Below are 16,598 nucleotides of genomic sequence, written 5' to 3' on the forward strand. Positions count from 1 at the left end.
ACTTTTTAGTGTTCTTTTTTTTTTTAAATACAGGGCCTAATGTGTTTATTAGATATGTAGAAGGAACATATAGCAAACCTGCATGGCCTTCAAAATCAAGTACAATTATATCTAATTTTATGACTATGGACTCAAAAACATATAAACAGGTATTATAACCAGCCCAATTTGTGAAAACAAGTGCTACATAAGACATCAGGGAGATATTTTGAATTTAATAAGAGAATTCATGGCACTTGTATCTCTACATTGGTACTTCTGGGACTTGCACCTTAATCTTTCAGTTACTTTTGTGATTTAACTTCAATACTGTAATACAAAAGATGCTGAACATTTACCCAAGTTTATCACAAATGCCTGCTACTTAAATAACTTTCACACTCCAATACTCAGCCACTTACAAATGTAGTGAAACCATTTTTGTTAGGCTCATGTAGCCTAGAGAGGGAAATGTGTTTGTATGCAGGAGTATAGCAAATTATTTCCCCATTCTAAATACCATATCAGCGTTTCCCAACAAAGGGTGCAGTGGAATCCCAGGGTGTCGTGACCCTCTGCCAAGGGTGCTTAGGCTCAAGGAAAAGCTGTACTGGCTGCTCAGTGGGCACATCCTGCTCTGCCTGGAGATGTATCCTTCTCTCAGCATGGCACAGAGGAGAGATGGGGGCCTCTCCATCTGCAGACGTACGTGCCCGTTGTCCAGCTCACGGTTTGTTTGTGTAGGAAGAAGGGAGGAAAGGAACGAGGGCTTTGCATGGTGAAGGGGAAGTGTATGGTATAAGAGAAGGGGGGTGCATGTGATTTTTATAATTAAGAAAGAAGGCGAGTGTGTTGTATGAGAAAGGATAAACGCAGTGTGTGTAAAATAAAAGGACAAGTATGATGTGACGCTGAATGTGGAGTAAGTAGAGGGTGGAGAGGTGTGCATGGAAAAGGAGGGCAAATGAGATATGTGTAAGCGAGGAGATCTTTAAAATCCTTCAGGGGTGCCCCATATCAAAATATTTTGAGAACCATTGTACCAAGTGATATTAATACAACTGGGATCCTTTGCATCTGTCTGTCTTACTTGATTTATGTAAGCACAGTATGTGCATTCCGTTTTATTTACCAACACGGATAGTAAGAGCAACAGTTACATTTCTTCACACTGCTCTGGGTGGATGGGAGAAACTGATAACAAAAATGAAGATTATACACATTTGGAAATGAGGGTTAAAGAGTTTACTGACAACTTACCTCAGTGATCATTTTACAGCTTTTACAGGGACCGATCTGACTGAACAACTGAAGAATTAGAACTTCTGTCACATCTCTGGAGAGGTTGCCTACATATCTGCACAGAAAGAAAGGACAAATTAAAGCCAGATTCTCTGTCAAAACTCAGAACAGTTTTGGGCTGTAAAACAGGAGAGAAAAAAAACTGAAACAAGGCAATTATCTTTCAATAAGTCCAAGGTTATTTAAATCCTCAAATTCCCACATCAATTAAGACAATCTTGAAAAGGCTTTAAAAAGTCTGTTAATCGATTTAGACAAATGAATTTCTGAGACTTGAATTAGTCACAGAGACACTTTCCTGAAAGTCTGTTTACTAGACAAGTTATGTGTGGAAGTTTTTGAGGCCACATGTCCCAATTTACAGTGACACAGAGAGCATTAGTTTAATGGTGATGCAATAACCTGAAAATAACTACATTTTCTCAGGGAAAACAAAGCTACTAAAATTTGAATCAGATAATCCATGCCAGCTGACTACTACATTTTACTCTGACAAAACTTAATTCACAAAATACATTGGTAACAATTTATCAAGATTTCATTGTGCACAATCTTTGAGCGTTTTTGTTTTTCACTTTTAAGCAGAATGAGCAATTTATTTTGTTCTTCACATTGACATTTTTTTTTACAGAAAAAACAACAAAAGGTTCCCCCCTGAATGCACTCAGATCGACCTAATTGATATGATGTAAGGAATTAAAATAATTTAATATATCAACAATCAATAAAATAGTAGTTGTACAGAGGGGTGTGGTAAACAGGTCCAAGACCACCCCCAAATTACATACCAAATGTGTTAACGTTTTAACCGTATGACGTACATACACGGAAAAAAGATAAGGAAGAAAAACACTGCACCTAGATAAACTGGCATATGGCCTCGGTCTATGAATGTCTCTTAACGCCTGCAGAACTAAGTACAAACCTACAGTGAGGAAGCACTTTTATCTAATAAACCGGCAGTCTCAGTTACTATAAAACTGTCGATACTAAATCTGGAGGAGAAAATTCCTTAAAAGGTAATCATTGAAATAGTACTGAAAGCAAGGAATAATCAGACCGGTAAAATATAATGATATATGTGCAGAGTTCAGCGTGAAGTCACAGTAACAGCACTCACAGTTAAATCTGAATGGTCAGCATGGTAGGGTAAAAAAGACACCTAGCGAGAGTATAGAATCCTGGGATAAGGGCTAGCACAAAATGTGCAATTGTATAGCCCTGACGCACGGTTCGCAGACCGTATCAAGTTATAGCCTCATAACTATGAGTACTTTTTTAGGCATAAACTTTTATAATAAGGAAAATGTCTCAATAGTAATATAATAAAGTCTCAACACTTATAATATATTCAGCTGATGTCTGTTACCACATAATGATTCTAATCTAGAAACATATAGAAACGTCTAGTAATGGTTCCATAAACACACACACGCTGACTTTAAACAGAGAACTCCACTAAGATGAGCCTCATGTTTAGTATATATGCAGCACACATTGTAGCAGTCTCAGTGAGCAGAGAATAACGCTACATGTATAGTATCAATCTCAATAAGTAGCGACTGCGATATGGTATGAAATACCAGTTAATTCTTAGGATACCCTTCATAGTGCATTATAGCAGAAACATAGCACAAAAGGGCTGTGCACACGATATACTTAGCTTGGATAGATAGTGCTGCATGCTGAATCGTGTAGCCCGTCAGGAGGGGATAGACAGGAGCCTGCGTTAAGAGTAGCTGGAGCGTGTATCACAGTAGACTGTGCTGCGGGGTGACGTCACGCTGTGTGATCACCTGACGTACGTTTCATGTGATTGCACGCTTTCTCAAAGGTGAAATCAAGCTGTAAGCATGCGCAATTTATAGCAGTTGGTAGTAATGACAGGCTGGGGGAGTTTTAACCCCTGCACTGCTATTAGGTAAACAAATCACAATGCCAGAAGCTGCCCGTTGGTTACATGATTGCTCTAGCTGCATACCAGCCTCTTAAATGGGTAGAGCTATGAGATGACAACATGGCCAACATATATAACGTGTTAAATCCAGTATCAGACATAAGTGTCCATGCTTCCCATACTAAGGGGATTTAACAGCAACTGATAGACAATAGACTCACAGTGACTATACTTTTATGCCAAGTCTGGTATAATGGCCTGAATATTGTAATGCAGTCTCAAACCCATAGAGACACTCAGCATGTCTCTTATGTTATGGAATCACATATCAATGGGTGACCATACAGGTAAAACTACATATACATAAGTCATATAGTCCCAACCTGAGACCAGTAAGTAACCACAAAAAGCAGATCTAAGCGGAGCAGCTTAAAAACATAACAGGTAAGGGAACCTGGTAAGTAATCGTGTGAACTTAGGACATTATACATTCGTACCAAGGGTAGGTACGCAGTAGATATAGATCAGCATAGTACGTATATGGCTCAGAACCAGAGTTGTGGTCATAAGCACTAGAGTGAACACTTCATCACAGAGGATGCTCAGATAAAGGGAGAGAAGACAAATTCTTCATTGAGCCCCTTGGGTTTGAGTGTTCCTAGGGTATAGATCCAACGAGATTCTCGTTTGAGTATCTCGTTGTCCCAATCTCCCCCTCTGTTATGATTGGAGACAGCTTCGATCCCAATAAACCGCAGAATTGTGGCCAGGCCCTGATGATGGGTGTTGACATGATTGGCAACAGGAGTATCACGACTATTACGGATGTCGCCGAGATGTTCCAATATTCTGTGCCGTAGTTGACGTTTGGTTTTCCCAAACTGTGTTTCAGTATCTAACATCACCAACATCGGATATGGTAAGTTTAAGAGTTAGGAGTTACGAGATTGGGAGGATCATGTAATTTGGGCTAATAACCCGGTTTCTGAGAATATAATTATATGGCGTCGCAATATTGATGACATTCTGTGCGTTTGGGACGGAGATCTTGAATCTACCGAATTGTTTTTGTCATATATCAATCAAAATGATTGTAATCTTAAATTCACATACGTCACAGACATGTCATAAGTAGAGTTTTTGGATCTTAAACTTACCATATCCGATGTTGGTGATGTTAGTACTGAAACACATTTTCAAAGAGGTAGACATGAACAACCTCCTAATGGCTACTAGCAACCATAAAGCCTCCTGGATACGTAATATTCCAGGGGGACAATTTACAAGATTGAGGAGGAATTGTAGCGATATTGAAGACTTTGATCAATAAGCAGACAAACTCGTGTCAATTTATTGAGAGGGGGTACTCAGCGAATAACCTAAAAAACGAACTTGTAAAGGTTAGGAATATGAATTGCGACTATGTTTCTACCTAAAAAAAAAGATCATCGCCACTGTTGGCGAGATTGATGTGGCTTTCATTACAAATTTTAACTCGGCACAGAAAAGTATTGAGGGTATTATTAATAAACACTGGGGTATATTGTGTAATGATGCTATTTTAGGCTCATCTTGTGAAGTCACCAAAATTTATTTACAGAAGGGCCAAAAATCTTAAAAATGTATTAGTCCCTAGTGATATTGGCAGGGTTACTGCTAATGGAGTTTCTAATAATTGGTTGAGTGGTAAGCCTAGTGGCAATCATATCTGTGGTAAATGCTCCATTTGCAAGTTCATGCACCCAGGTAGAAAACAAATAATTTCTAGGAGTTCTAAAGAATTATTCAATGTGGAAGATTTCATATTATGTACATCCATGTTTATAGTGTATGTACTTGAATGTACTTGCGGTTTACAGTACGTTGGCAGTACGAAATGCTGCCTTAAAATACGTATTCAAGAACACATCAGAAACATCAGAAGTGGATATGAGAAACACAGTGTATCATGACATTTTTATTGCATCACAATAAAGACCCCTCTTGTCTGACGTTCAGGGGTATTCAACATATACCCTGCGATAGGAGGAAAGGTGACAGAGTTAAAAAAAAACTCTCCACTCAAGAAACGTTCTGGATCTTTAAGCTAGATACGATGTCCCCCAAGGGGTTAAATGAGCACATAGATGTCTGGGCCTTATATTGATTCACTAATAGGTGAATCACCCTTCTCTCTGTATAATTGTTTTATATATTTATATATATATATATATATATATATATATTTTTTTAATATAATTGTTTTATCTAATTTCAGCTCTGATTTTTTAGTTAATGGCTATGATATTAATACCGTTTTTCCTTTTCTCTAGGCATACATCTAGATTTTTATCTTGTTGTTTAAGTGTAATGTTTTAATAAAATGCATGTGTTTTGATTATTAGCAAGGGCTGTCAGCCTACATGGATTGCCTCCCATTTCAACCCAATTGACTGTTACCAATTAGCAACCGTCCAATACGGAAGGCGGGAGGTTTATTTAATGCCGACGACAGCCATTGCTAAACTAATCCCTGATGAAGTAGCGTCAGCTACGAAACGCGTAGGATAATATACGTCTATCTGTACGACCATAGCCCTTATGCCCCTGCTTGGTGGCTATTTTAGTCATTAAGATCGTGACTTTGAGCTCTATTCCCATTGTTCTTTTGCGATTGGGACTTTCCTCCGCTTTGGATTGATTCACGTACCACGTGTACGGAAGAGACTATCACTCGTGTCGCTGTGACGTCATTCGGCTGCAACGCGGCTCCTCGATGTGACTACACACGCCGACATCACAGAGAGGAATCCTCCCCTGACGAGGCTGAACCACCGGACTGACGGAGTTCCAGTAACAATCTGCATCGAGGACGTGAGGCAGAAGTAACGAATCTTCACAGCTGTGACTGCCAGTGATTTACGATACCTGCTGTCGAGTGGTAACCTGTTGTGCTATATGCACTCAATGCGTTTGTTCTTTTTATCTGATGTACGCCTAATACTCACCTTTTTTAAGATCTAATTATATTTTGATATACTTCACAATGCGGTTTTGCGCTGTTTTTTGTTTTCTTCTTGCACTGTGTGTGTGTGTCACTTGGAAGCTGTCAGTGTGTGTGTGTGTCACTGGGTAACTGTGTGTTACTTTGAAGTGGTCTGTGTGTCACTGAGGAAGCTGTGTGTGTATATATTATATAATATTTTAAAAATTAAAAAAAAGATGTTGTAAGAATAAATTATTTATTAACATTGTGCAACTTTGATAAATATACACACACACACACACACACACACACACACACACACACACACACACTACAGTCTCAGCGCGAAAAGATTATTTTCACAGTCTTCCCCCCCAATCGGTCGGCTCCACGCTCACTACAGTGCGCGCATGCGGCCCTAGTATAGGACGACTGGCTATCCACAGCCAATTATAAGTGCCACGCGCGTACAGCGGAGCAAGCGCGCCCACTATATTACAGGCCTAACACCTTTTATTTTTCCTGTAGAACACCTTGAAAACTTTAGGGGTCGTATTATGTGCGAGGCCGTACTATATTCAGTGCAATACAGCACATTTCTCATGAAATGTTGTAAACTTGGCAACTCCAACACAGAGGGCTGGGACCATAGGCTTCTTGTTTTCTTTGATCTGCAGTGTCTCAAAATAACAACTGTGAAATAAACGCCTAAGCAAGATGTATTCACTATCAAACCATTTAAACAGATTTTACTCTTTACACACTATAGAACAATGTTTTCATCCAAATTAAGTGATTCATGGGTACAAATTCGTACGTAGGAAAATCTGAAGTTATGACTAATATTAACCTCTGTGCATTTTGAAAAACAATTTGATTAATAATCATCTACACACACCTGTGTCAAGAGGATGAGCTTCCTTCACTGAATAAAGTACCCAACTACGCTACTGAACCACAACTACAGAAGTCTCCCACATGACTATATACTTTCGGAAAAACATATGTTAACACTCACTGACAAACTACTGGGAAAATAAGAACTCGTGTGTTGCTTAATTCAAAGCCAAATAAAACACATTTGCCTACATTGTAAGATACACACACCATTCACAGGAAAAATACAACCACCTCATTTTACCTCAAAGTGAAGCAAAACATTTATGTATGTTATTTCTGTGATCTTGTAAAGTGTGTTTATCTTGGCACGTTTATAAAACTATTTACAAAATATAATCCATGTAATATCAGCGTGTGTGTACACTAGCAACATACATCCGATTCCTTGAGACGGGTGTTTTTTTAAATGCTGAGTCACTATTTTCCTGTGGGCCCCTCAGTAACAGCTGTCAGAAAACTGCTTCCACTTCTCCATATTCTTAGATACTGAGCTCACTACTAATGTGACAGGCTTCACAAGACTATTAACCAAAGAAAAGTGATCCCAGGTCCACAATAAACAGAATGAGCCAGACACCCCTCTGCACAACTGTTAAACCTCTGAAAGGAATTGCTGAATTGTTCCAAGCTTGTTTTAACCTGTCAAATGCTAGAGGCAAAATGCAATGCAAGTTCCCCCAACACAGAAAGGTCAGTAAACAGACCATTGTGACAACCACTGCTAAATAGCGATGCCCTTTAAATGTATGTTGCAGACTAGGACAGCACTGGAGTCAAGGGATAGCACAATAACAAACAATTATATAAAACCGATGTCAGAAGGTGCAGGCCACGTATTCAAATATTGACACTGGTGGACCCGGATCCATCAAAAGAAAAATCTGAAACACATTGAGATGTGATTGCCCTTTCCAGTATGTAAATACTGGTGCACTTAACTCCTTCAGTGCTACAATTTACAGACTACTCCAGTACAGAGAAGGTTTATGGGCAACTATATAATTGTAACTATAATCATCAGCCCTTTACACACTCCTGGATTGAGGCCTACCCAATGATCTTCAACAATAAATAGGACATATACACACACCTGTATAAATATATGCTTATGCGTGAATACAGATCATGTTTTGGTACCAAGCTGCAATATATGCTGGGCCCCAAAAAGAGAACATTGTCAGAGGTGGGTCCCAGAGAGGAAGCTGGCGTGAGATTGCGGCAGATAATGCCACACAGACAGGAGGACGTGGCTCTGCTTCCTGGGGGGCAGATGCTGCCACACAGACAGGAGGACGTGGCTCTGCTTCCTGGGGGGCAGATGCTGCCACACAGACAGGAGGACGTGGTTCTGCTACCTGGGGGGCAGACAATGCCACACAGACAGGACGACGTGGCTCTGCTACCTGGCGGGCAGATAATGCCACAGACAGGACGACGTGGTTCTGCTACCTGGGGGGCAGACAATGCCACACACAGGAGGACATGGCTCTGCTTCCTGGGGGCAGACAATGCCACACACAAGAAGGAGGACGTGGCTCTGCTTCCCGGGGGGGAGGCGGGGGGGGGGGCAGACAATGCCACACAGACAGGAGGACGTGGCTCTGCTTCCGGGGAGAGGGGGGGGGGGCGACAATGCGCCGCCGGATGTAGTACAGGTAACCGGGTTACAAATCCCTGAGGAATCTCAGCTTACCTCAAGGAGTCACAACAACAACTAAATCACCACATCCCGGGCCTACCGAGGCCGGTCCCTGTGAGGGGAACACGGCCTGTCACGAGCCCCCATGACTTATTAAAGGTGTAAGGGCCTCTTTATAAGGCGGGCCTGGGGGGGGGGTTACCCCCTCCTCAGAGGCCGCTAACCCCCGGGGTGTAGGAAGCTCAGGGGGGGTGCGCTATACTCACAGGGTCCGGGGCTGCCCGTCGTCCTCCATGCTGCCGGGCGAGTATCCGCGCGAGCTCCCGTGTACGTCCCAAGCAGGCGAAGGAGGCGGCGGTGTCGGTATCAGCAGCAACAACGGAGGAGTAGGCGGCGGGCAGGGACTCGGCCTCTCCGGAGCCTGTAGCGAGTCTCGGACACCGCCGTCCGGCGCTAAACAAAATGGAGGCGGCCACCACCAGCCAGTCAGGGAGCCGCTCATTTGCGCAAGCGTCGTGTGCGCGTGTGTGTCTACTGTCTGGCTCGCGCGCGGGCGCGAGACCTTCCTCCTCAAAGGCAGTGCGTGCTGCGTGCGCGTGCCAGGGACGGCCCCGCGCACGCGCCTGATTCCCCTCCCATGATATTCCCTGCCACCTTCACCTCAGAGTGACCCCCCTGGGGTTTTTTTTGCAGCACCCGTCTCCTCAAAATTCCTTGTGGATGGGAAGTGACAAATCAATTCGATGTTGTAGTGTTCAGGGTTGTGAATCTTTTCAGGGGTCTGAGTTGTAAGGTTAAATGAAGAAAAAAAAAGCAGGTGGTGTATTATTGGTGGCCACACAAAATGTCAGCCCTCCTGCCTCCTCACAGCACTCCTGTCAGTAGGGTTATCTTTATTTGCACTAAAGCAGGGGAGGCCAACTCCAGTCCACAAGGGCCTCCAACAGGTCAGATTTTCAGGGTATCCCTGCTTCAGGACACGTGGGCTCAATCAGTCCAGCTTCTGCACATGTGGCTCAATCAGAGGCTCAGACTTCAACTGCAGCACCTGTGCTGAAGCAGGGATATCCCTATTCAGTGACCTGTTGGTAGCCCTTCAGGACTGGTGTTGCCCACCCCTGCTCTAAGGCAGAAATGGCTAGTGTTCAAGGACTTGAATTGGTGAGATTTGGGGGTTTCTGGGATCAACATGTTCATGTTAATAATAATAATAATTTAAAAAAAGTTTCAATCTCTATCTGTGAGACTCCATTCAGGTTTACAAGACGCAAATGCTAAATATCAGTCAGACTCCAGAAAATCAGTGAAAGTTGACAGATCTGCCAAAGGATGAGGTGACCCAAATGCAGTCAGTGCTGATCTGTTTGCTCTCGCGGCATGTCGATTGCAAGGTTTAATTACAGCAAATAAAAATACCACTGGTGGGTACATTTGTACGTCTCAGACAGGTCTGCAACCCTGCCTTTCCCCATTATCTCTTAGCATACAGCGCTGCCACTGCCGCATGGGATTCTGGGTAATGTCCTGCAAATGAGCACTGACAGTGAGTCATTCTTTGCTTCTAGTCCATTTTAACATGAACCCCTAGAAACCTATGCCAGCCGCATTACACAGCTTTTCGGCACAGCCTGGGTTAAAGAAGTGCAGAGCCAGTAACCCTACTCACATACATCTATTTCGACCTTTTACGTCTCTTCAGTACGAGGTCATTGATATGATTTGACATGGTCCCACTATCACTGGGAGCACTTATTTTGTTTGTTTTTTATATTTGCATCGAGGTCATTGATTGCTGTCTATGCAACGTGAAGCTGGTAAGGGTGTATAACCAGACATTAAAAAAGTTATGGTGGGTAAAAAAAAAAAAAAAAAAGTGACAAAAACCCTCCACCAGTTAAGAGCTTTCACAATGTCACAGCAGACATGAAGAATAGACCTATGAGGTTCTGACAAGTCAATGCATATTTCTACAACTCACAAACTGCAGTATAATGGATAACAAACTCTACAGGACCAAGTTGGCTACTCAAACTTTGCTTTATCGTGTTTTGTGCAAGAGAAGCAGGACCAGTAGGAGAAACATTTGCTGTACACAAGTACTCATAGACATGCAGTGGAATGACTGAAGATCTTGTATTTTACATTCAAGTTGTGTTTACTCTGGAAGCTCAGATTCTGTTATAAAGCTTATTTATTACATTACCAGCACATGATAAAATACATGTAGTCATGTGTTCATTTGTTTATGTTTTCTAACAGTAGCACTGTGTCAGAAGATTCTAGTAGGGTTCTGTGAGACTGTAGGCCATTTCATGTTTAATTTGTCTGTGACATTGCTACACAAACTCACACTATATAAAATTATGAAGTCATTGGGTGGAGCAGGAACAAGATCTCTGCCTCAACTCTGCTTGTTTAAAAGCGTATAATATGCTCCTTTTAATTAATAACCAATCTCTTATTTCCCAGGGACCAGGAGCGCTATACAGGCCTCCTATAATAATATATACATATAATTTTGTTTTACTTATGTAACGTTGACTGTACACAGAACTGTACATAGCATTTTGTAGTCACAAATGACTCTATCCTCGAGCGTACAATCTAATGTTGGCGCCTGAGACACATGGCGATAAAGTGACTAAGGCTGCGGCCAGGGTGATGCTGAGCGGGCGCGCTCGTCACGATGAAACACATTGCAGCAATGTGTGGCCAGCGTGAGCGAGCGCCTGTGCATGCCCGTGAGCACACGGCGCTCAGCTGCTTGCAGAGGCAAGGAAATTTGTTTATTCCACTTGCTGGCGCGTCACGTGAGCAGTTTGCCCAATGAGGGCGAACCAGCTCCGTGATGTCATTGCCACGCCCACATACACGCGCAACTAGCTGGCCAGGAAAAGCAAGGCCAAGCAGAGTGCATGATGTCACGGTGCTCGAGCGCCAGTGCGCCCGCTCCCAGCCTGGCTGCAGCCTTAGGCATGTAATATAGTGCACGCGCATGCGCTACCGTGCGCGCGTGGCAATTAGAATTGGCTGTGTCCAGGCCTGGCGTTCTATACTTCAGTCGCGCGCACGACAAGCCAATCACAGAGCAGCTATCGCTATGACGTCTATAGCCACGCCTCCTAGCCGCGCATGCCACTGCTTACAACATATAAACGAAACGCACACGCCACATGCATGCGCAGCGCCAGGTGCGTGCCCGCACGTGCACCAGCACCTACTATATAACAAGCCTTACACACAGTTAAAGGAGCGCTGAACCAGGGTTACTTGCATCAAAGGCAGCGTTATCACTAAGCAACTCCAGCTAGCAATGTGGTTAATCTAGTGGGAATGCATCTTTATTTTGCATTACAGCACATTTGAACATTCGATGGCTTTGGCCAGTGGCAAATTCCTGTTTTACTACCACTATTAAATACATTAATGAGCACTCAAGGTGCTGAAACATCTGTGTTAAGACTGTTTCAATTAATTTGTATTGCAATCCCCGAGCTAAATGTGGACAATCTATTATGCAGCCTGATACCTTAAAAAGGATTTAAAAATGTAGAAAGTTGAAGTTTCATGTATCAAAGTGTCTGTTTTTCCCGGCAGCTGGCCCTATAACCTTCCCACTTTCCACTATTTAGCCAGAAATTATTTTCTCCCAGGTTATTAGGACTCAGACACTGCTGGTTATGGCAGGGGTGGGCAACTCCAGTCTTCACGGGCCACCAACAGGTCAGGTTTTCTGGAAATCCCTACTTCAGCACAGGTGGCTCAGTCAGTTGAGCCACCTGTGCTGAAGCAGGGGTATTCTGAAAACCTGACCTGTTGGGGACAGGAGTTGCCCACCCCTGGGTTAGGGTATGGTTACACTGCATATTAGGTATAGGGTAAGATCTAGGCTGAACAAGTCTCCCGCTTCGGTTAAATAAGGCTGTCTTTTAAACAACACTAAAAAAATGCCTTGTTTAGCTGTCTCGCTGGGTACCGCTACCTTTATATATAGAGGTACCCAGCGAGACAGGTACACAAGGCATATTTTTTGTGTTGTTTAAAGGACAGCCTTATTTAACCGAAGCGGGAGACTTGTTCAGCCTAGATCTTACCCTATACCTAATATGCAGTGTAACCCATACCCTAACCCAGGAGTGGGCAACTCCTGTCCTCAAGAACAGGATATATATAGTAGATATATATAGTACATTACCATCCAGCAACGTAGCAGAACAACAAAGAGTGCAACAGATCAGGTTTTTGTGTCTGTTACAATACAATTCTTGTACACTTATCTCTGAATGCTGCCACTCTTTGCTGTTCTGCTACCCTGCTGGATGGTAACATACTATTTGCATTATTTATAGGACTAACACCAGGCTTATTTGGATTACAACGTTGGAGTGCTTACTGTTCTCCTTACCATTATATATAACTCCTAATATAAGTTATATATATATAACGGATTTTCTGACCTGGCCTGACCCACCCAATCTCACATTGCCCCCTGTGGTCTAACTAGTCCCCATTACAGTGTAGTGTCTGGTGGTGCACCTGTTGGCAACAGGACTCATGAGTCTCCCGCATGATGTTGTGTGGGGATTGCCAACCCAGACAGGCAGCTGAGGTAGTGTGCATGAGTCCTACCTAGATCCAGTGCAGCGCCTCCACCTCATCAGGATCCCAGCGTCCGCTTGTGGATGGTCCTGGTGAGGAACTCCTCTGTGGTGCACTCCTCTGTGTAATCACTCCACACTTACACATGAGGGTATGATTGAACAAGATCATCTTTATTGCAATGAGGTGGGCCAGCTGCCCCTCACAGCGGTTGTGCTCAGCCGCTCATGCTCAACGCACTTCCCTTTGAAAGGTGTCTCTTCCCTATATGGTGGATTCCCTATCTCCCCTTAGAGAGATATTCCCTGTGCCAGGTCCCTGGTCACAGTATTATGAGCTGCCTCCTCCCAAGTCTGTACTCAGACTTGCTCCTTACTCCAACTACTACAACCAACTCTAATCAACGCCTAACTTTTGAGCAGTGCTATGCCTTATGTATACTCTGGGGGCAGGCACAACTCTGACATCACTAATTATGGATTCAGAGTATGTGGCCACTCCCATCCATACATAGGGCACCTCACCAGGGTGTGAGGGCAAACCTCCATAATTACTGCTGGCATGCCCATAACTTACCAGGCCTTACTGCCAGCAGGAGATGACTGTAGTCCATTTTACAGCATGGCTACATATATATATAAGTAAATTATATATAATTTAGTAATTATCCAAGAGACACTGTTTTTAAGTTATCCTTGCTTCATTCATTGTAACATCGCCGGAAGAAGAGATCAGTGTATCTCGAAAGCTCGCACAAATAAAAGCATTTCGTTAGCCACAGAACGGTATCATCTATTTATTTTTTGATTATTGAAGCACGGCTAACACGGTACTGATACCTCTACATGTATATATATATATATATATATATATATATATATATATATATATATATATATATAATGTGTGTAAACCCCTTGCCTGCTTTAATTTAACACCGCCGGAAGTAGAGATCAGTGTATCTCAGAAACTCGCACAAATAAAAGCATTTCGTTAGCCACAGAACGGTATCGTCTATTCATTTTTTATTATATATATATATATGTGTAACCATGCTGTAAAATGGATTACAGTCATCTCTCCTGCTGACAGTAAGGCCTGGTAAGTTATGGGCATGCCAGCAGTAATTATGGAGGTTTGCCCTCACACCCTGGTGAGGTGCCCTATGTATGGATGGGAGTGGTCACATGCTCTGAATCCATGATTAGTGATGTCAGAGTTGTACCAGCCCCCAGAGGATACATAAGGCACAGCACTGCTCAAAAGTTAGTGGTTGGATCATCAGTGGAGTTCAGTAGAGTTGGTAGTAGATGTTGAAGCAAGGAGCAAGTCTGAGTACAGACTTGGGAGGAGATAGCTCATGAGACTGTGACCAGGGACCTGGCACAGGGAATATCTCCCTAAGGGGAGATAGGGAATCCACCAATTTGGGAAAGGACACCTTTCAAAGGGAAGTGCGGTGAACATGAGCGGCTGAGTACAACTGCTGTGAGGGGCAGCTGGCCCGCCGCAAGTCAATAAAGATGATCTTGTTAAATCATACCCTCGTGTGTAAGTGTGGAGTGATTACACAGAGGAGTGCACCACTGAGGAGTTCCTCACCAGGACCATCCACAAGCGGACGCTGGGATCCTGATGAGGTGGAGGCGCTGCACTGGATCTAGGTAGGACTCAAGTACACTACCTCAGCTGCCTGTCTGGGTTGGCAATCCCCACACAACATCATGCGGGAGACTCAGGAGTCCTGTTGCCAAGAGGTGAACCACCAGACACTACACTGTAATGGGGACTGGTTAGACCACAGGGGCCAATGTGAGATTGGGTGGGTCAGGCCAGGTCAGAAAATCCGTTACATATATATAGAGGTATCTATACCATGTTAGCCGAGCTTATTAATCAAAAATGAATAGACGATACTATTCTGTGGCTAACGAAATGCTTTTATTTGTGCGAGCTTTCGAGATACACTGATCTCTTCTTCGGACGGTGTTACAATGGATAAAGCAAGAAAGGTTTAACTTAAAAACAGTGCATCTTGGAATGTTATCTGTGACTGAAACCTATCCCTCCCCCCTGTGCTGTATGCAAAATATTTTGGTGCCCAAAACAAGAATCCTGTCCATTTATAGCAGTGATCTGCTTCAAGTGAGGCCCTTGAGCCCTCCCCCGCCCCCCAAGGGCCACGAATTGCCATTCTGGACAGGTATGTTGCAGATGCAGGTGGCCTCTCCCCCCCCCCCCCCGCCCAGCTGCTTAATGCTGGCTCCCTGATGAATACTGTACGATTCACCCCAAAATATCCCCGCTCTCTCTGAACTGGGAAGACAGGGAGAGCGTGCTGCCCGGGCAGAGACTGGTTGATGGTGAAGGTGTAGTCCCCGAGGGCCGCATGACTCATAGGCTCAACATGTGAGTGTTCAGAGACTAGAAGTTTCTATTACGTCAAGAACCTTTGATTCTAATTAGCAGCATGTGTAATAAGCCGTTTTAAAATGCCATAAAAGCAGTGAAGTTGCTCTACTGTGAAACATTAAACAACAGCTAGTAGCTCTTAATTGTATTTACAATAGAAGTTAAAAGTAACAGCTATGTGAAACATGGTGACACACTAGATCCGGTAAGTTTAAGTACTTTATCACAAAATACACATATATAACAAAATATTTCCATGACGAATTGGGGATTTGCTTGACAAATGGCATTATATTTTCTTTAATGTTAAAAAGGAGTACGTCAGTAAGTTCTCAATTGCTGTTATTTTTTTAGAAGTTTATCACCCTCCTCAAAATAGAAATAGGCTTCTATTCAACATGAAGCCACTGTCCCCGTGTTTGGGAAGAGATCAGATCAATTCAAATGAATGGGACTAAATTCTTCTCCGTCACTGGGAAGCTGCTTATCAAAGCATATTGCATAAGAACCATAGTATCACCGTGTGTGACTGCCATTTCAGCCATCACTTGGATAGGTGTTATAAATCAGCAGATGAGCTATTTCAGGCAATGTGCAACACTGAATGTTGAGAGAGAAAAAAATAATCAAACCATTCGCTAGATTTCTTGTGGACGGTCACGGATACCTGATGTCACATGAACATTTGTAACAGGCCTTCAATGGACACAACCTCATTTATAGGGGAAAAAAATAATTCATGTTGATTTAGTTTTGAAGTCGATTACTAGACATACAAGTGGCAGCTGATATGTTTAGGCCTCGGGCATGGTCAGCGCTTATGCGCTGACCCGTGCTGAGGCGCGCTCTCACTTACCAGTGAGCCCCTGCAGCCGCAATGAGAGCGGCTTTAGTAGGGGCTCGCC

At 43.2% G+C, this 16,598-nt stretch overlaps 1 protein-coding gene across 1 annotated transcript in view; it reads right to left on the bottom strand.

Annotated features, from left to right (window-relative positions):
* TIAL1 (TIA1 cytotoxic granule associated RNA binding protein like 1) overlaps positions 1–9,213 on the bottom strand; it is a 29,009-nt gene extending 19,796 nt beyond the window's left edge. The window contains exons 1-2 of the mRNA XM_075612047.1: positions 8,949–9,213; positions 1,240–1,336 (exon numbers count right to left, since the gene is read on the bottom strand). Of these exons, the coding sequence (XP_075468162.1) occupies positions 1,240–1,336; positions 8,949–9,184 (333 nt within the window). The 5' untranslated portion in view covers positions 9,185–9,213. The remainder of the gene's footprint in view (positions 1–1,239; positions 1,337–8,948) is intronic.
* Positions 9,214–16,598: the final 7,385 nt, after the last annotated feature.

This window comes from Ascaphus truei, chromosome 8, assembly GCF_040206685.1.
Source record: "Ascaphus truei isolate aAscTru1 chromosome 8, aAscTru1.hap1, whole genome shotgun sequence".
NCBI lineage: Eukaryota > Metazoa > Chordata > Amphibia > Anura > Ascaphidae > Ascaphus > Ascaphus truei.